Raw genomic sequence first — 19,486 nt, 5'->3', positions numbered from 1 at the left:
AGGCAGAGTAGGGACTGGCTGCTCAGCTGGTGAGTCACAGAGCCAGGGTTTGGGCTCCGGGAGTCTGGCTGGAGGAGTCGAGCCAGTCCTGGCAGTAGTGAGCTGCCTGTCCATGAAGGTATTCAAGTGTCTGGGGTAGAAGTGAGACTGCGCGGTGGGGCTCACCTTCTCCGTAAAAGAACACTGGTTGGTGGCCTACTCAGTGACAGGGTCTGTGCTAGGCGCTGGGTAAAGAGGTGAAGTTCAAAGGCGCTCGCGCTGGCTTAGTCCTGGATGGCACTGTCTGTAACACAGGTGCCTCCGCCGCTGGACGTCTGGAGCTACCCGAAGGCCGGGACCTAGCGCACACTGTCTCTAAACTGACTGCCGAATGGGCGGAAGCGTGGAGGAATCGGCGACAAGCCCATTACCGGATGGCGAAGCAGTCCCGGGCTGACGAATTCAGGAGCCGGTGGTCTCAGGATTCCAGCCAGAGGCTCCCCCACGCCCCCCACGAAGCGCCTGCCCCTGTACCTGGGGTGATGACGCCCGTTTTCCAGGTGAGGAAACTGAGGACCTGCCTCCGCCTCCACCCCACCCCCCCAACCCCCCGCCCACCCGCCTGCCGCCGCCGCCCTTCCCACAGGGGCGCGGGTCCCGGGCGCTGGGTAGGCTCGGTGCCTCGCCTCCGGGGCGGGCGACGTGGGCGGGGTGCAGCCCGGGGGCGGCGCGCGCGGTGGAACCTGAGCCCGGGGAGGAGGGACGCGGCGGCTCCGGGCGGGCGCGGGGCTGGCTGTGGGGATTCAGGAAGCGCCGAGCTCCCGGCTGCCGGCGCCCGCCGAGCCCTCTCGGAGGTGAGTGGGGTCTGGGCCTTCGGGGCGGGGACCCCCGGGAGGGTCGGCACAGCCAAGGACCTCGCGCGCCCCTGGGTACGTTTTGGAGGCTGCGGAGTGCCAGTCTGGGGCGCGGGATCCGTGGGGGTCCCTTGGGCCGGGCACCACCTCTCTGGGCTTCCCTTTCGCTACCTGGAGAAGTGGGCGCTAACCTCGGCTCCCGGCTCCCGGGAATGCAGGCCTGAGGGAGGGAGGTATCGGCTCCCCCGGAGATCCAAGCCCAGGAACCAAACACAGGAGGCCCTGCAGACCACCTCGCGGTCACCTCCTTTTTGGTGGGCTTGGAAGAGGGAGTTAGGTGCCTAGGGGTTTGCCTTCAATCTCCGGGAAGGGTTGGGAGTCTGCAGCTGCCAAAGATCACTTCTTCCTTACTGAGCCCCAGAGAGACAGCTCTTCTCCAGGAGGCAGGAAGATCTCTAATCTCCCCTCCAGCTCTGTTGGGACACCCTGGGAGGTCTCTGAGAACTGGGAGAGACCGCCTACCCTCCCACATGCCTGGCGGTTTCCAACCGTGGAGTCCCCTGCCTGGCCCAGCACCAGCCGGTTTCCTCCATCCGCTCTCCCCATTTTGCAGAAGAGGAAACTGAGGCCCAGGTCAGGGATATAGCCAAGTGGAACTTAAAGCCAGGGCTGTCCAGCTCCAACATCCTCCCTACATGGAGCCCAGGGGCTGTCGTGGAAGTTGCCAAGGAGGGGGTGGACTTATGGCCGCCGAGTGTCTAGAACCAAGGACTTCTGCTGGGGGGTGGAGGTAGGGCGTGATCTCGGACACTGAGACCCCTCTGGAGGGTTTGAGCTTTGCCCCTTTATCATAGGGGCAAGGATGGGGTCACTAGGTGAGGAGGTGGCCTCTTAAGAGAGGTCAGGTATGAGGGTCAAGCCCGGATGGTCTGTGAGGTTAAAAGTGGGGCCTATGTGGGTGTGAACCCTCCCTTGGCCACCTGCTACTGTGTGATCTCGGGCTACTTTAGCTGTCTAAGGGACAGACAGCTCATCTATAAAGTGGGGGTGGGCTGAGGGCGCCCCTGGGCTGAAGCGAGGACAGCCGACCTGTGAGGGGCCCCACACTGCCTGGAGCCCAGCCTAAGGGTATGATGTTTGCGCTGGTGGCTGTTGCCCCCAACATCTTCTTAACGGAGGGGGTGAAATGTGAAGTGTGAAAGTCATTCAATTGTGCCTGACTCTTTGGGACCCTATAGACTGTAGCTCGCCAGTCTCCTCTGTCCATGGAATTCTCCAGGGTGGAATACTGGAGTGGGTAGCCATTCCCTTCTCCAGGGGGTCTTCCCAACCCAGGGATCAAACCCAGGTCTCCCGCATCACAGGCAGATTCTTTACCAGTTGAGCCGCCAAGGAAGCCCAATGGAGAGGGTGAAAAAAGGTAATTGGCCATTTCCACATTTATCTAGATCATTCTGTTTGAACAGTGGTAGGAGCCAGAAAGGCGGGGGACCCCTTTCCCCACTTTTATTGGTAAACCGTAGCGGGGAGGGGCTCCTAAGACAACAAATGACAGTCCTGGGCCAGTCAGGTTCACACTTGTATTAATAGAAGCAGGGTGGGGTCATTTCCAAGTGGAGTTTCCCCAGGTTTAGAGAATGGGCGCCTGAGGAAGAAGTGTGTGAGAGACTAGTGAAGACGCCTCAAATCCCCCAAGCGAAATCCAGACCAGACGCCTTCTATCCAGGCCGGGGCTGTGGAGTCCCCTCCCACCTCATCAGCTGTGCCGGTGTGAGCTGGGCCTCAGCCATTTCCTCCTCCGTCCATCAAAACCCTCTTGCAAAGCTGCCCGGGGCAGCCCTCGACTGGGCATTGAGGCATCGGACCCCCACCTAGCCCCAGCCCGGGTCGGGGGGGCGCGGTGAACTGGGTGGTCCAAGAGAGCCGGTGGGATGGGAGGGAGGGCTGCCCCCTCCCCCGCAGCTGTCTCCCTGACCCTGGCGTTGCCCTCAGGCAACACCCACACCAGCCCCAAGAGCACCCAGCCAGGCAGCGTGTGTGCCCCGGATGGCTGGGGCTCAGGGGAGCGTGCTGTGGGTGGGATTGTGACGATCGGGTACCTGGAAGGGCTTGATCACGGTGGCCTTGGAGGCTCACCTGAAGGAGTAAATGCAGATGTGGGGGAAAGGGTATTCAGGTAAAGATCTGACTTCTACTTGTCACCAGGTGGTGAAACTAGCAGAGCTGAGACGTCCCGTTTGTCTGGAGTGTGACGCGAACAGGAAGGACAAGGGATCAGACAGGCAGTGGGCTGGGTCAGACCCAGAAGCCCTGCAAGTCCAGCCTGGAAGGGCCACGCCGGATGTGTGGTCTAGAAAGGCCCGAGGAGTCGGGGCTGGGTGGGGAGGCCGGTCCCCAGGCGGAGAAGTCATCCAGCCAGAGGTGTGAGGCCCCAGGTAGGGGCTGGCACCCCTGGTAGGTGGCTGGAAGATGTGGGAGGGAAAGCACTATGCAAGACTTGATCTCAGGGCACCCGGCACGTGGTGCGCAATTAACCCCACTTCCACGGTTGAGTGCCCGAACACAGCATTTTGAGAGGGCCAGAGTCCTTTGAGGTCCTTCGTGTGTCCCTGGGAGGGAGGGGGCCACATGGAGAGCGGCGGCTCTATACCTCCCAGGCCCCTCAACCTGCTGTGTGCCTCAGTTTCCCCCATTCGACTCTAGGAAAAACATTCCAGGCCCCTCCCCAGTTCACGGGGGAACCCAAGGACCAGCTCCTCCTGATTCATGAAGGATCTGGGGAGCCAAGGGAACATTTCCTGCCAGCAGGCCCTCTGGAATGCCCCGTGTTGCCAGGTCGGGGTGGAATTCACCTGTTAAAGATTAATTCAGAGCTCTCAAGATGCCTGTGGTCCTGGGACCCGCAGCTGCCGCTCTGAACTCTGGGTGCAAGGTTCTGTCTGGCTTCAGCCAAGCATAGGCTGCGTTAGCGGTCATTATGATGATTGTGAGCATTTACTGAGCACTTACTAAGTGAGCCAGACAGTGAGCCCAAGACTAAGTACATTTGGATGTGAAGCTAGGATGGTGCCCATTTTTGAGAGGGAGAAATTGAGGTCAGGATGGTAAAGTTGCTGGCCCACCTGGGAAGGGCCAGAACTAAGATCTGAACTCCATTTATCTGACTCTAAATCAGTGCCTAGGAATTTCCGTGGTGGTCTAGTGGCTGAGACTCCACATTCCCAATGCAGGGAGCCCAGGTTCGATTGCTGGTCAGGGAACTAGATCACGCCCCAGGTTCGATTGCTGGTCAGGGAACTAGATCACGCATGCCGCCACTAAGACACAGTTCAGCCAAATCAATAAAAGTAGATACATATAAAATCCATGTCCCTTAACTTCCAAGGTGGCCTGTCCCCATTTGTCTAGATCTGGGGTCACAGGAAGACAGTCTGCAGTTTAGAGGTAAGAACCTGAATTGTTTAGACAGGCCCGGACTTAACTCCTATGCCTGCTGCCTTCTCCCCAGGGGAGCTCAGGCATGTCACCGCATCTTTGAGTCTCAGTTTTCTTATCTGTCAAATGGGGCTGTCAGTCCCCTCTCTGCAAGGACAGTCCAGAGCACACGGAAGGGGTTCCGAGCACTGTCTGCTTCCTCATCCTGTCCCCCAGACTGTTCCAGGGCACATTTTCCTCCAGCTCATCCCTCCGAGAGCCCCTCTGTGCCACGAAGGCGGGAGGAAGGAAGCAGGGGCAAAGCTGGACTTGCACTTGGACAAGAGACGCTGCCTTTGCGGCTCGGAAATACTTCCAGGCCTGACTGAGCGCCAGGGGCCGTCAAAGTTTCCTACTTTCCTAACTTAGTGCTTACGCAAGGGCTGGTTCACATCCCAAGTCTCAGGCAGTTCCCTCACTCCTGGGACCTCAGTTTCCTCACCTGTAAAAGGGGTGATGACTGTGCAGGCTTTGTGGGGGTGCTTGTGGACGGTCTCCAGAGCAGCACAGACTGTTCAGCGTGTAACCAGTGTCTATTGCCTGACGATCTATTGCCTTGATGGGGTTGCAGCATCACCCCCACTGGAGTTGGGCAGGGCAGGAATGCTGAGTCCCATTTTACAGTAGAGGAAACCGAGGCTCAGAGAGAGGAGCAATTTGCCTAGGGATGCCCCGCCGGCTTATGGAAGAGCTGGACCTGAAAGCTAGGTCCCAGTGACCCCTAGGGTCCCTGAAAAGCCCAGTGGCTGGCCCAACTTCCTTCCCAGAAAGCCACTGGGACTGTCCGCTCTTGGAGTCTGACCCACTTCCGTTCACATCCCAGCTTGGCCACTTGCTGCTGTGTGACTTCAGGAAGTGGCTTAACCTCTCTGTTCCTGGGGCTGCCACCCCCAGGGTTTGCAGGAGGTCACAGCAAACCAGTTGAGGGGATTTGGATCCTTCTGGCTGCCCACTCCTGCCTCGGCCTGGGCTCCCCCTGCCTCAGGTGCCCTGGAGTTCCCTTGACCTGTCACCCTGGCCGAGCAGGAATGAGGAAGGGAGGCCAGGCCTTTGCTTTCACTGTGACTCCGATGTCCTTCCCACGTCTGAGCCCCGTCCTGGTCATCGGCTTCCCCCTTCTGCCCTTCTAGCTGTGTGACCTCAGGCCGGTCACGCCATCTCTCTGAGCTTGTTTCCTCATCAGTGACAGTCACAGACGGCACACCAGGGGCATCGGAGGCCCTCACAGGTCTGCTCCAGATGAGATCAGAGGGCGGGAAGGGCTCGGGAAGGAGGTGGTGGTGTGGGGGCAGACAGGAGAGCCATTGACCAAATGGGAGTGAGCTTATTTTTCTTTGGGTGGTGAGTAACGGCCATCCCTCCTGCCCCCTCTCTGCCCACCCGCGGCACAAAGAGCTCCTCAGTCTCACCGGACGCCAGTTTTTCCCCGAGGGTGGAGTGGCCTGGCTTCCACCCGACTGACCAGGAAAGCTGACCACCTTCTGGGATGGCTCGTCAAGGGTGTGTATGGAGCAGGCACTTCCAGTGCGTGTCACCGATGGGCCCCCCCAGGTTCAGGGGAGACCCCGGTGGCCAAAAGGCCCACAGATCTCGGACGGGGACCAGCTGGCCTGGTTCACTCCTGTCCCTGTGCCCCCTGGCAGAGAGGAGGGACTCAGGAATACCTGTGGACAGAGCAGACAGATGAAGCAAGGAAGGACCGAGTGACTCAACAGACAGCCAGCCAGGTGGGGGCATCAGGAAGACCCGCCTGCAAAGATTCAGACAGGGACTCGGGCAAGAGTCCTGGCCCGCCCAAGCCTCAGTCTCCTCATCTGCAAAATGGACACATAGTAGCTGTTTCCGTCACAGGAGGATGTTGAACATTGTAGGTCAGAGAGCCCAGCACGCAGCAGGTGCTCATTATGTTATCTGTTCAAGGATGGGAAGGAGGGGTTGTCCAGCTGGTTAGTTAGGCAGAGGTGCAGCTGTGAAGGGCTGTCTGTCCTGTGGAGAGGGACTTAGCTGCGATTCCTTTCATTTATATCTTTGCGTTCATCTATTTGGTCATTCATTCGGCAAGTATGTCTTGGGCAGCTGCAATGTGCCAGGCCCTGTTCTAGGCCCTGGGAACTCTTGTGACTGTAACAGAAGAGGCCCCCGCCCTCCTGGAGCTGGCGTCCAAGTTCCCAATATCTAGGACAGCGTTTTATGAGCCTCCCTCTTGACACCCACAGTCCCAGGCAACCCAGCGGTGGGTGCTGTGATTAGCTCCCTCTTAGAAGTGAGGGGACTTCCCTGCTGGTCCAGAGGCTAAGACTGTGCCCTTCCAATGCAGGGGGTCATGGGTTCTATCCCTGGTTGGGGAACTAAGATTCCCACATGCTGTGCCGTGCAGCCAAAAAAAAAAAAAAAAAAATTAGAAATAAGGAAACTGAGGCTCAGAAAGGTGACATAATCTGCCTGGGGTCACACAGCTACTAGGCGGCAAAGGCACAGTGGAAACTACAAGTCTGTTCTGGCCCACCCCAAGACTTCCAAGGGGCATGGCATTTAGAAAGGTGACCCCAAGGAGAGGGCTTCAAAGACACCCTAAAGTCATGAACTCAAATGGGCTTAAAACCAGGTGGTTGGACTCCCAACCACATTCCCCTCCTGTTGAGTTGTGACCTCAGCTGGGTCTCCTGGTCTGTCCAAGCCTCAGTTTGCTCATCTGTGAAATGGGGCTGAGAGGTCAGTGCAAGCGTGCTCAGCACACGATAGGTGTTAGATAAGTGTCAGCCCCTCCCCTCCACTCTCCCCAGTCATAGTTTATTCCTTTGAGAATGGAAATGATAATAACTTCTAGAGTTATTTTTTGGATTAAAACAGAAGGTGTATATGACATGTACCAGAGGGGTGTGGGCACTGCTAACGTGGGCATTCAAGCAATTAGCCAGAGACACAGCCTCCTGTTGGCGTAGGCTGCAGGTGAGGCAGGCCGGGGCAGAAAGAGGATCTTGAACTGGTTTTCTGCTGCCTGGGGCACCCTTCCCTGGCTCCTGCCTTACCCACTCATTCCATGGTGTCTGCTCTCTTCTCTGACTTTTGCCCATGGGTGTGAGATGGAGGGGTGGGTGTTGGTCTGCATGGGTGGGTGTCCTGCCTCCTCGGGCCTCAGTCTCCCAGCTGGGTAATGGGGGAGTGATGCAGGAGAGATGGAGACGAGGAGGGGAGAAACGGCTTTCCGAAGGCGAGGTCTCCGAGCAGAATCACGAGTTTTGGCTTTGGACCTCGGATGTCTGGGTCCCAGCGCTGCCTTGGCCCTGCCCTCTCTGGGCTCTGTCTCCCTAGCTATTAATTGAAGGAATATTAACAATGAAAAGGCAGCTGCCGTTGTTAACACTTGCCACGCACCAGGCACTGGCTTAAACTCGTAAATTATCAATTCAATACATTATCTTCCATGATCATTCAGTCCTCATAGCACCCTTTTGGTGTAAGAGCTATCATTTTATTTTTTCATTCAAAGCATGAACGTAGAGTCCAACCAGTAACTATAAAGCAAATATGTGAGTTTATCCTTCCCACGTGGCAGTGATCATTTCCCCCATTTTACAGATGAGGAAGCTGAGGCCCAGAGAGAAGTGACTTGCTCCCGGCCACCCTGTCAGGAAGTGGCAGGTGGGGAAGAGAACACGGGTGGGATGGTTTCTAAGGCTGCAGAATGCTCCCTGTGGCTGTGACTGTCCTCCGGTAGAGGGGCTGGGCTAGAGAGAAGGGGCTTCCATCTTCCTGGGCTGGGTAGCATCGCGCTCTGAGCAGGGCTGAGTTAGAGGGATGGGAGGGGGTGAGGCCTTGGGAGAAGGCGCCAGAGCCTCCTGGGACAGGACCTTCATGTCCTCGAGCACCGCCCCCCGCTGTGCACCAGTCCCTGTTCTGCCCCCTCTATGAGCATCTAAGCTCACGACATCTCCTCGTCACAGCAAGGAAACTGAGGCTGGGGAGGGGATGTGACTTTCCCGAGGTCATCAAGCTGCAAAGGGTTTCTGAGATGCAACTCACACGCAACTCACCCTTTCAGTGTGTGCAGTTTGGTGGTTTTGTAGAATGTTCAGGGTTATAGAGACATCACCACTGTCTAACCCCAGTACATTTTCATCATCCCCAAAATGAACCCCATCCCCACTAGCAGTCACTGTCCCCCCGACTCCCCCCAGCTCCTGGCAGCCATCCCTCTGCTTCTTTTCTATGGACGTGCCTGTTCTGGACATTTCATGTACATGGAATCCTATCATACGTCACCTTCTGTCTTGCTCGGAGTGTGCTCTTAACCCATTCAGCCGCACCGCCTCCCGGTGCTTCCCACCCTGGGGCCGGGGACCTTGGAAGCGAATGGGCAGCCCTGAGAGCTCGGAGGGATCCTTGTGTGTCCTGTCGGAATCCCTCCTGCCAAGGACTTGCAGAATGACCGAGTGAGGTCATGGTCACATCAGCCTTGCCCTCTGTGGGGCCTGGTGAGTCACCCTGGCCCTGCCCCTTCTGGGTGGGGGGGACCCGACGGGACACTGGGGCTCTGTCCGCCCTGGACAAGCAGCCACTGTGAAGCAGACAGGAAGCAGGCAGGGCCGGGACCCGCTGGGTAAATACAGGCCGGCTGCGGAAGGTGCCCTGCGTGGCGTGATGCCCCCTGCTGCTCCCACCCGCTGGGCCGGGGGAGCCTCGGCAGCCTGGCCAGGGAGCCAGGCTCCCGGTGGCGGCTGCTTTGAGGCGGCTGCCAGCGTCCCAGGCTCTGGGCCCAACTGCTTGGCCCTCCCTGGCTGTCATGCCTTCCTTGATCCTCAGTTTGTCTGCTCATCCATCTTCTGATAGAGAGACTACAGTGACACTGATGATGCCGACAGCAACCGTCTTCTGCTGGGTGTGTACTCCTTGCCTTCCCTGGTAGCTCAGTGGGTAAAGAATCCACCTGTCCTGGGTCCGGAAGATCCTCTAGAGAAGGGATAGGCTACCCACTTCTGTATTCTTGGGCTTCCCTGGTGCCTCAGACGGTTCAAGAATCTGCCTGCAATGCAGGAGACCTGGGTTCGATCCCTCAGTGGCGAAGATTCCCTGGAGGAGGACACGGCAACCCACTCCGATATTCTTGCCTGGAGAATCCCCATGGACAGGGGAGCCTGGCGGGCTGCAGTCCGTGGGGTCGCCAAGAGTCGGACGCAGCTGAGCGCAGCACGGCGCTTCCTGCCTGGTGCTAGGCTCAGTGCTTTACACACTTTCTTATTTGACCCTCTCAACCATCCCAGGGCAGGCGCTGCAGTCATCACCATTTACAGGTGAGGAAACAGAGGTACAGGAAGGCAGGTGACGTACCCTGGGTCACACAGCTGGTGAGTGGGCAGTTTGCCTCTGGGGCCCGTGGTCCCCACCACCCACCCTGAACCACTCCCCCTCCACCCCCATCATCCATCCTTTTCTTCTCAAGTCCCCTGGTCCTGGTAAAGTATTCACTGAGGGGACTTCCCTGGCAGTCCAGTGGCCAGGACTCCACGCTTGCAGTGTGCAGGGGGTGGGTTTGATCCCTGGTCAGGGAACTAAGATCCCACATACCCCACCGTGTGGCCCAAATAAAAAAATAATAAAGTACCCACTAGAGGCGCAGGTCCTGGGGCCATACTGGACCTGGTTCCACATCTAAGGAGCTGGGCAGCCCTGTAAGAGTGACTCTACCTCTCTGAGCCTCCATTTCCTTACCTGGCAGGTGGGGGGTGGATAGAGCTGGCGTTTTCCCTCTCAGCGCCAGCAAGCCTTGGGATCCGTCCTCCTAGGCCCTTCCCCACCCACGCCACCCCTCCAGGACTGATCTAGAAAGATAGGCTAGCCAGGTTACTGCAGGAAGTGGGGGCCCCCACAGATGGGGCAGAGAGCCACAGGATGGAGGACAGTCTGTCTGGGAGCCCAGAACCTGCCCTGATCTGCCTGCCTCCCCCCACCTCCCGGTCCGCCCACCCGCTCACTCATCTTTTCTCTCTTCATTCCTGTCTTCTCCCGAAGCCTCAGGCCGCCCCTAGTGCCCCCTGCTGTTTCCCAGCCCCACAGCTGGGACCTTGCTGTCTCCTCTGCTCTTTTATCTGTCCCACGTGTCAAGCCCTCCTCCTCGCTGCCTCTTCCTGGGCCCATCAGGATCAATCAGTGCTGCTTCCTCCTGCCTGTCTCCTTCCAGAACTTCAGCGGACCTTGCCTGACTGTTTAAGCAAGCAGATATTTACTGATGCCTTGGCATAACGCTGAATGCCGGGGAGACAGCCAACACAGATAGTCCCTCCTTCATGGAGCTCACACTCTAGAGAAGAGAGAAAATGAATGAAAGGGATGATATAAGTAAAGGTCAAAGTTTAATCATGAGAAGTGCCATAAAGGGAGGCCCAGTTTGCTGTAAGAGTGAGCACAGGAGCTGGTTTAGAATGGGGTGGGGTGGGGTGGGGTGGGGTAGGGTGAGGTGGGGAGGAAGGCCTCTCAGAGGAAGTGCTGGTTAAGATGACACCCAGAGAAAGGGAGGCAGTGGAGGAAGGCCAGCCCAGGCGAAGGGTCCCAGGCGAATGGTCAGCCATCTGGTCCCCTCCTAGACTGAGTTCCCCGAGTTTCCACTCTTCTCTGCTTCCCCGGTGCCCTGCACACAGTTGGCACTCAGCAGATGCCTGTTGGCGTGCATCGGTCCCAGCTCCCTGGAATTCCTCCCCCTGGGGTGGAGCAGTCCCTGCACGCCTGAACTTGCCCCCAGATCTAAGCAGCTTTCCTCGCTCACGTAATCAGGAGGATGGGATTTGACAAGGACGTGCCAGGGTTTCCATGAGATCAGGCAAAGCCGCGGGGTAACGGCGAGGGTGGGCCCCTTCTTCTGCCAGAAGAAGGATGCGGGGTATGGAGCCAGAGACCTCCAGCCCGCTCCTGCTGAACCCGGGATTGCCAGGGAGAAGGCAGTTGCCATTCATGCCGTCTTGTGGCTTGCTGTTCGTTGAGGGTTTACTCTGTGCCAGGTGCTTGACTCAATCCCTGTAATCCTCAGGGTGACCCAGTTAAGTCCCCCAGGGGCAGGTGAGGCCTGCGAGGCTCAGAGAGGCCAAGTGACTTGCTTAGGCTCACCTGGTTAATGAGCAGTAGGGTCTGGGCACCAACCTCGATCGGTCTGACGTCAACATGCATGTTCTTTCCCAGACCCACCAGCTCCCACCAGGTGCCCTCTCCTTGGTCGGGCCAGGGAGTGTGGGTTTAGCTGCCCTGACTGAGTCCCCAGGGCCATCCGAGCCAAATGCGTGAACTTCCGCCACGTTTCTGGAGAGCGTGGGGTCTGACCCGGGCAGAGAGGAAGACCTGGGGGGCCCTGGTCTCCTGATCTCCTCGCCCTGCACCCGTGAATTCACCGCTCCCAGGCCCTTCCTGTCTAACCAGCTCTTGTCCCCAGACATGCCTCAGCTTCTTGCTCTGTCTGGCTGTTTGCTCTGTTTTCTCACCAGGTCAGCCCCAGGAGGGCAGGAGTTCTTTGTCTTGCTCACATCTGTGTCCCCAAGACCTGGCACACAATAGATGCTCAGGAAACATTTTTTGAGTAAATACACGGGTGAATGGCTTCCACTCCTGTTCTTTGGGCCCTGGGATTCAGACCCGTCCATCCGGCCACAATTACTATCTGTGTGTGGACTACCGCCTAGTATATATTATGATGTGCGTGTGTGTTAGTGACTCAGTTGTGTTCAACTCTTTGTGACCCCATGGACGGTAGCCCATCAAGCTCCTCTGTCCATGGGATTTCCCAGGCAAGAATGCTGGAGTGGGTTGCCATTCTCTTCTCCGGAGATCTTCCCAACCCAGGGATTGAACCCAGGTCTCTTGCCTTGCAGGTGGATTCTTTACCATCTGGGACACCTGGGAAGCCTATGTGTGTGTGTGTGTGTGTGTGTGTGTGTGTGTGTGTATGTGTGTGTGTGTGTATAGGGTTTGGATGCTTAAAAACATTTGAAATCTGCCACGTTAGATGAATGCATTGGTCACACAGCCTGTGGGGATGTCCACACTTGGCGTAAATGTCCTTCGCTGAGCCCCCGATATACTCCTGGTGCCAGCTGGGCACTGCCCCCTGCAGAGGCATTCCCAGGGGCTCACAGTGGGCACCCACATGTGTATGAGCACAGGGGGAAGAGAGGAGGAAACATAGACGATATTTACACGCAGAGGAGAGGCAGGAGGACTCTCAGCCTCCCTTCCCAGCCGGCACTCCTCCTTCCCCTTAGTCTGGCACGGATTTGGAATGTGTAATAACAGCCTACAGGGCAAATGAGAACAGGGAGTGATCGCGATCCCCAACCACAGAGAACGGCAGTGTTTGGGGAGGGGATTGCCACAGAGCGGGCTGTGTGTGTCCGCTTGTGAACAGGCACGTACATGTACACGGGTGTCTGTACACACTTGGGTTGTGCACTGTGGAGGGAGTCCAAGATTGGGAGCCCAGAGTCCAGTTCTTCAAGGTCACTCACTGTGTGGCGTCATCTCAGAGGCCCCAGTTTTCTCAGCTGTGAAATGGGAGCATTGCAACTTTGCTCACCAGGCCCCGGCGGATTAACTGAGGGAGAGGCTGGGAGGACTTGGTGAATGTTAATAAGGACTGTGAATGCACGGCTGTGGGACCACCCCGTGCGTGTACCTGGGGAGGGTGGGTATGCTGGGATTGTATCATAATGGCAGTGATGATTCAAGTATTTGTCAAGGGGCCTCCCTGGTTAAGATGCTTGACCGGGTGCTCCCACTGCAGTGGGCAGAGGTTCGATCCCTGGTCAGGGAACTAAGATCCTGCATGCTGCCCAGTGTGGCCAGAAAATAGACAAAAAAGACAAAAACCATTTGTCAGGTGCTTATTAGGGGCCCAAGAGACACCTGACCTGCCCATTAACAGCCCTATAGGATAGAAGCTGTTTTGCAACCCTCATTTTGTATGCAGGGAAACTGAGGCTCAGAGAGGTTAGCGTGGGCTGATGGTAATAATCCTCTCAAGGGGCCGTTGTGCACCTTGAACAAGCTACTCTAAGGGTTTGGTGTGGCACCCGGCCCCCAGGCCATGCTGTCAACTGAGGGGTTAGGGTAGCCCAGCCTCCACAGCCAACTGCCTGGGTTTGAGTCCTGGTTTTTTCACTAAGGGCTTCCCTGGTGGCTCAGACGGTAAAGAAGTTGCCTGCAATGCAGGAGTGCTATGCTGTGCTTAGCTGGTCAGTCATGTCCAACTCTTTGCAACCCCATGGTTTGTAGCCCTCCAGGCTCCTCTATCCATGGAGATTCTCCAGGCAAGAATACTGGAGAATACTGCAGTGGGTTGCCATGCCCTCCTGTAGGGGATCTTCCCAACCCAGGGATCGAACCCAGGTCTCCCACATTGCAGGCAGATTCTTTACCATCTGAGCCACTACTATTAAGTCGCTTCAGTCGTGTCCGACTCTGTGTGACCCCATAGACGGCAGCCCACCAGGCTCCCCCGTCCCTGGGATTCTCCAGGCAAGAACACTGGAGTGGGTAGCCTATCCCTTCTCCAGGGGAACTTCCCGACCCAGGAATCGCACCGGGGTCGCCTGCATTGCAGGCAGATTCTTTACCAGCTGAGCTGCCAGGGAAGCCCTGCAATGCGGGAGATCCAGGTTCAGTCCTTGAGTTGGGAGGACTCCCTTAGAGAAGTAGATGGCTACCCACTGCAGTGTTCTTGCCTGGAGAGTTCCATGGACAGGGGAGCCTGGCGGGCTACAGTCCATGGGGTCACAAAGAGTCAGACACGACTGAGTGACTGACATTTTTAGTTTTCACTTTCACTTTTTCTGTCACTCACCTGCGATGTGCCCTCAGGCAAGTCACTTAACCTCTCAGAGCCTCAGTTTTCCTCATCTGTGAAAGGAGAATTACAGCAGTACCTACCTACCTCCGGAGGTAGGTCTCTCAACCTCAGCACTGTTTTCCGGCTGGGTAGTTCCTTGTGGCGGGCATGGTCCTATGCCTTGTAGGGTGTCTGGCGCTACCCCTGGCCTTGACTCACTAGATGCCATTAGCCCTCTCTCCTCTGCACAGTGTGACAGGCAAGCATGTTTCTGGATATTGCCCAGTGTCCCTGGGGAGCCGAGGCGCCCCCGGCTGAGAACCACTGGTCTAGGGTTCCAGGGAGGACCCCCAAGGGCCCCATGATCACGGTGATGATGGGGGTTTAGTTCATAATTATCACGTCACCATAATTAATACGCTGACATTGATCCCTGTTTGCCTTGTCAAGGTTGCTGGCAGTGAGTGAGTGAGTAACTGAGCGGGGATTTGAACCTGGGACTGGCTGACTCCAGACCCCCTGTTGTGGAGCCCCAGAAACACTGGATGCTGTCTGAGCTGAGATTTCTTAGAGGAGGGGGTACAGGCATGGTGGGGGCTAGAGGGGCTGCCTCATCTGGCCCCCACCTTGGGTGGAGGGTGTCTGGAACCCCGTGGGGACCTGGGAGGGGGTGCGGTAATTAAGAAGTTTGTGCCTAAACTCCTTCTCTTCCCCTGACCCTGCGGTCCCCACTGAAGTGAGCAGGACTGTGCCCGGGGAAGTCTAATCTCCCCCTCAGTGCCTGCACCCCGGTGGACAGCCCTCCCTGCCTCAACATACCCCCATTCCTGTGTCACAGAGCCGGGACTCGGGGCAGCCCCTAGGGGGTCTCCCTTACCCGCTTGGCAGGTGGGTTGGAACTAATGTCTCCTGACTCATACTGGGTGTTGGCACCCAGTGGGTGCTTCAAATTCTTGAAGGCACTTGGCATCTCCCAAGCTTTAGGAGGTGTTGTGGTTACCCTGGTTTTACAGGTGGAGAGCTGAGGGCCAGAGAGAGGAAGCGATTTGCCCGAGATCTCACAGCTGCTGATTAACCAGGGCCCAGAGGGGAACCGGGTAAAACCGATTTCAGCACCTGTGCACCAAGCCCTTCCTTCCTTCTCTGATTGTGCTCATCGACAGCCCGCAGGTTAATCCCAGAGTCAACACTGGACATGCCCAATCTCATTTAATTCTTCCTGCAAATGTATGAGGAAGCTACTATTGTACCCATTTTATAGATAAGGAGACTGAGGCTTGGGACACTCTCTCAAGGTCATGCTACATAGAAATAGCTTAGCTGGGATTAGAACCCAGGCCTGGAAGAGTCTAAAGTCCAGGCTCTGCATCCCCATTTGTGCCCAGAGTGGGACCCATCCGAGGCAGGAGCTCTGACCCTCTGTGTGCCCTGCTGTGCCAGCCAAGAGAGGCCTCTTGCAAGGGCCCTTGCCTTCTCTCCTGGCAACCCAAAACAAACAAGGTGGGACCAATCTTTATTTGTTCTTCTGCTAATGTGCATGGAGGGAGAGATGTAGAAAAGAGCTTTTCAGACATTTCTCTGCAGCCCGGGTGGGATGTGAGGAGTTCCTGGGAACTCGCCCTTGGTGTCCAGCCCGCCCTGTGCATGCTGCAGAGGGCAGGTGGCTGACAGCCAGCAGGCCCTCGTCCCTCCCTTGCCCTTCTCCTGGCTAAACATTGGGCCTGGGAGCCAGAGAGACCTAGGTTCAAGTCCAGCGCTTCTCCTTACAAGCCATGTGACTGGCCCTCTTCAAGCTCCATTTTCCTCACCTGACAAATAAGACTAAATAACACCATTGTCGTCAGGTCGTGTGTCCATGTGGCACCCCTCAAGGTGCGGGGGTGCATGTGTGGACAAGGCAGAGGCCTTCCCTGCCCTCTGGTACTCACAACCCCAGGATTAACTAATCCCATGAACAAATGGTCGGGGGTGCTTCCCAGAGGAAGCGGCACGAGCTGGGAACACAGGTGGGCAGGAGCTAACCGGGCAAAGAGGGAGGGAAGGAGTCAGCGCTTGGCACTGGGGAGCAGAGTTTGGGCACGGCTAACTAAACCCTCAGAACCTCAGTTTCCCGTTCTGTGAAATGGGGTCATAATGATGGCTCTGGGAAGTTGAGGGTGACTGACTCCCACAATGAGAGATGAGTTCACACTCACTCCCACAATGAGTTCATGTGTATTTGCTGAGCACCTAGTGTGCCTGCAGCATGCATTCGATGGTTATGTTTTAGTAGGTGCTTTCTGTGTGGCAGGCACAGCACAGGCCACTGGATCGCATGCGCTCTGCTTCGTCCCCATTTCACAGATGAGGAAACCGAGGCTGTGAACCATCGGTTTTCCTGTCATATGGTGGCTAAATGTGGAACTTGGATTCAAACCCTGCTCTGGGTGCTCCAAAGCTGGTTTGGTTGGCCAGGAGTAAGCCCCAGGCTCTATGTTTGGGGACCTGGTGTGATTCTGAGGCCCTTCCGTCTCCAGCTGATGTCCAGGGTAGCCGGACGCGAGGCGGACTTGTGTTTCCAGATCCCTGAATGGGGCTCCTGTTGCAGCTCCTGCCGGGGGCTGGCGGCCAACCACATCTGGGAGTGGCCACCCTGCACCCCTGTCATTACAAGGGTGGCTTTGAAGCAGCTGGCAGCGGTGCTGTTTGCCCACGTGGGAGGGGGGCTTCCTGGAGCCGGCCTGACGCCCCTCCCATTCCCTTGCAGGCCAAGCCGTGTGGACGGGTCCCCAGGGCAGCATGGCGGATCCGGGCGAAGGCCCCCGCGGGGCTCCAGGGGAGGCGGCCGAGTCCCCTGGGGATGAGAGTGGGCCCCCCGGCGGGGAGGCCTTCCCCCTGTCGTCGCTGGCCAACCTGTTCGAGGGGGAAGACGGCTCCCCGTCGCCCTCCCCGGCTGATGGTGGTCGCTCCGCCGGCCCAGGCGACGGGCGACCAAACCTGCGCATGAAGTTCCAGGGCGCCTTCCGCAAGGGGGTGCCCAACCCCATCGACCTGCTGGAGTCCACCCTGTACGAGTCCTCGGTGGTGCCCGGGCCCAAGAAGGCACCCATGGACTCGCTCTTTGACTACGGCACCTATCGTCACCACCCCAGTGACAACAAGCGGTGGAGGAGGAAGGTCATAGAGTGAGTATTGCTGGCTGCCTGACCAGGGGTCTCCCCTGTATTGAATTCGCCCGTCCACCCACCCACCCATCATCTACTCACCCATTCATCCAGCTACCTGTCTTTCCACCTAGCCGTCCAGTCCATCCATCTACCCGTCCACCTGTCCGTCATCTACTCCCTCAAGTATCTGTCTGCCCGTCTATCCATCATCTAGGCATCCTCTCATACGACCAGCTTTCCATTTGTCCACCATTTACTCCCCAAACAGCCATCCCTTCTTCTGTCTACTCACCGTTTCTATTCATCCAGCCAGTCAGCCATTAAACTACCCATCATTCATTCACTTATTCCATTTCCATATCTCTCTTTCGTTATTTCTCTTTCCTTCTCTCTTTCTCTCTTATCAGCTACCCGCCTTTCCACCTGTCCATCCGCTTGTCCAGTTTATCCTCCATCATCACTCATTCGGATACCTATCGACCCATCTATTCCTCTGCCATCTCTGTCTAGCCATCTCTGCATGAAAACCCGTTAGACCCCTCTCAGGCCTCTGTGTGTGTCTAGAGGAGTCCTGAAGTCTGCGTATGTCCTCCTGTCCCCCGATGCTGATCACAGACTCATTTACGCCCTTGGATGAAGCTCAGCCACCTTCTCAGCCCCTGCTTGGTCAGGAGCTGCCTGTCTCCTTTGTTTATTTACCGAGTCACCGGTTTGTTCAGTGAAGGTTTGTGGACCACCCACCACATGCCAGGTTAGGGGAGGGGTTGGCCCTGGGGCTCCAGGAATGAGCCAGGCCAGATGCTGCCCCTGCTTAGCTTAGATACTGAGTAGCTGTCACTGGCACTTTCAGTTTGGAGGGCGGAACACTTAATAAGCAGGTGAGTAGACAGTTCACTTTGGACTCATCTGATGATCCAGTGGTTAAGACTCCATGCTCCCAATGAAGGGAGTATGGGTTCAGTCCCTGCTCAGGGGAGATCACGCATGCTGCTTGGTCAAAAAAGAAAGAAAGAAAGAAATAGTTCACTCTGGGAGAAGGAAATGGCAACCCACTCCAGTATTCTTGCCTGGAAAAGTCCATGGACGGAGGAGCCTGGCGGGCTGCAGTCCATGGGGTCACATGACTGAGGCTGCATGCATGAGGAGGGTGGAGGGAGATGGGCTGGAAGCAAGAAACTGGTAGAACTGAAAAAAAAAAAAAAAAAGAAATAGTTCACTCTGGGGGAGGTGCTGAGGTGAGAGAGGGAGCTGATACAGGAAACATAATCCAGGTGGACTTCCTGGAGGAGCTGGCTAAGGAGTGAGAAAGGGCAGCCACATAGGAGATTCACTGGAAAAGCTCCTGATTTTGGGAAAGATTGAGGGCGGGAGGAGAAGGGGATTACAGAGAATGAGATGGTTGGATCTCACAGACTCGATGGACATGAGTTTGAGCAAACCCCGGGAGATGGCAAAGGACAGGGAAGCCTGGCGTGCTGCAGTCCATGGGGTCGCAGAGTCGGTCATGACTGAGTGACTGAATGACATTCCAGGTGGAGGCTGGAGAAGCTTGAGGTCTGCACGGAACGCAGTCTGCAAGCTGCAGGAGGAACTTTGTAAGCTCCACTCAGAAGTGGAGACAAGCCCAGGAGAGTCAGGTGTCCCGGTGCCCGATCTCTTTGGAAGGTTGCCTTGCACGCTGGTGGGCTCTTCGTCTCCCTTTCCCCCTCCTTCAGGCCCTCATCCCCACCACTACCTCAGACAGCTAGGGCTGATGGCTTTGGAGGGGCTGCAGAGGAGTTGGAGGGGGATGCGGTTGAGCACTTGAGGTCTTCAGAGACCCCGAAGGCTGCCTCAATGAGGATGGGGGCGGGGTGAGGGTCTCAGGAGCAGATGAAATGCGGGCTGCCCTAGCCTATGTGCCCCCCACCCCAATGTCCAGAAGCACCTCTTTTCCCTTCCCTGGCGCCCCGTCGCTCGAGGCCCCTTCCTGGGGGGCAAGGTCTGGGCCCAGGAACAGCTCGGTGACTGCTTGGCCCTGGGCCCCGCCTCCTGTCTGGCTCCCTCTCTGCCCCCCTCCACTCTCCCGTTCGCACGCTTTTCCTCTCCTGTCCGTCCTGTCTTCATTCACAGCCTCCTCCTGCCCGTGTGTGCTGGGCGCTGGGTGGGCGAGGACGCGACAGAGTGTCCCTGCCCTCGGTGCCCCTGGCCTAGCTCTGCGCCAGCTCTTTGTCTCTCAAAACCTAGCG

At 57.0% G+C, this 19,486-nt stretch overlaps 1 protein-coding gene across 2 annotated transcripts in view; it reads left to right on the top strand.

Annotated features, from left to right (window-relative positions):
* The window catches only part of TRPV4 (transient receptor potential cation channel subfamily V member 4), a 38,863-nt gene continuing 19,588 nt past the window's right edge, over nucleotides 212-19,486 (top strand). The window contains exons 1-2 of one of the 2 annotated variants that reach the window (XM_018061106.1): nucleotides 212-539; nucleotides 16,859-17,276. In XM_018061106.1, coding sequence (XP_017916595.1) covers nucleotides 16,891-17,276 — 386 coding nt within the window. In that variant the 5' untranslated portion in view covers nucleotides 212-539; nucleotides 16,859-16,890. Of the gene's footprint in view, nucleotides 540-709; nucleotides 834-16,858; nucleotides 17,277-19,486 lie in introns of those variants that run through there. The other variant, XM_018061105.1, reaches the window with a different exon arrangement.

This window comes from Capra hircus, chromosome 17, assembly GCF_001704415.2.
Source record: "Capra hircus breed San Clemente chromosome 17, ASM170441v1, whole genome shotgun sequence".
NCBI classification, from domain to species: domain Eukaryota; kingdom Metazoa; phylum Chordata; class Mammalia; order Artiodactyla; family Bovidae; genus Capra; species Capra hircus.
The sequence above is the reverse complement of the archived record's forward strand: the minus strand, read 5'-3'. Positions and strand labels throughout refer to the sequence as shown.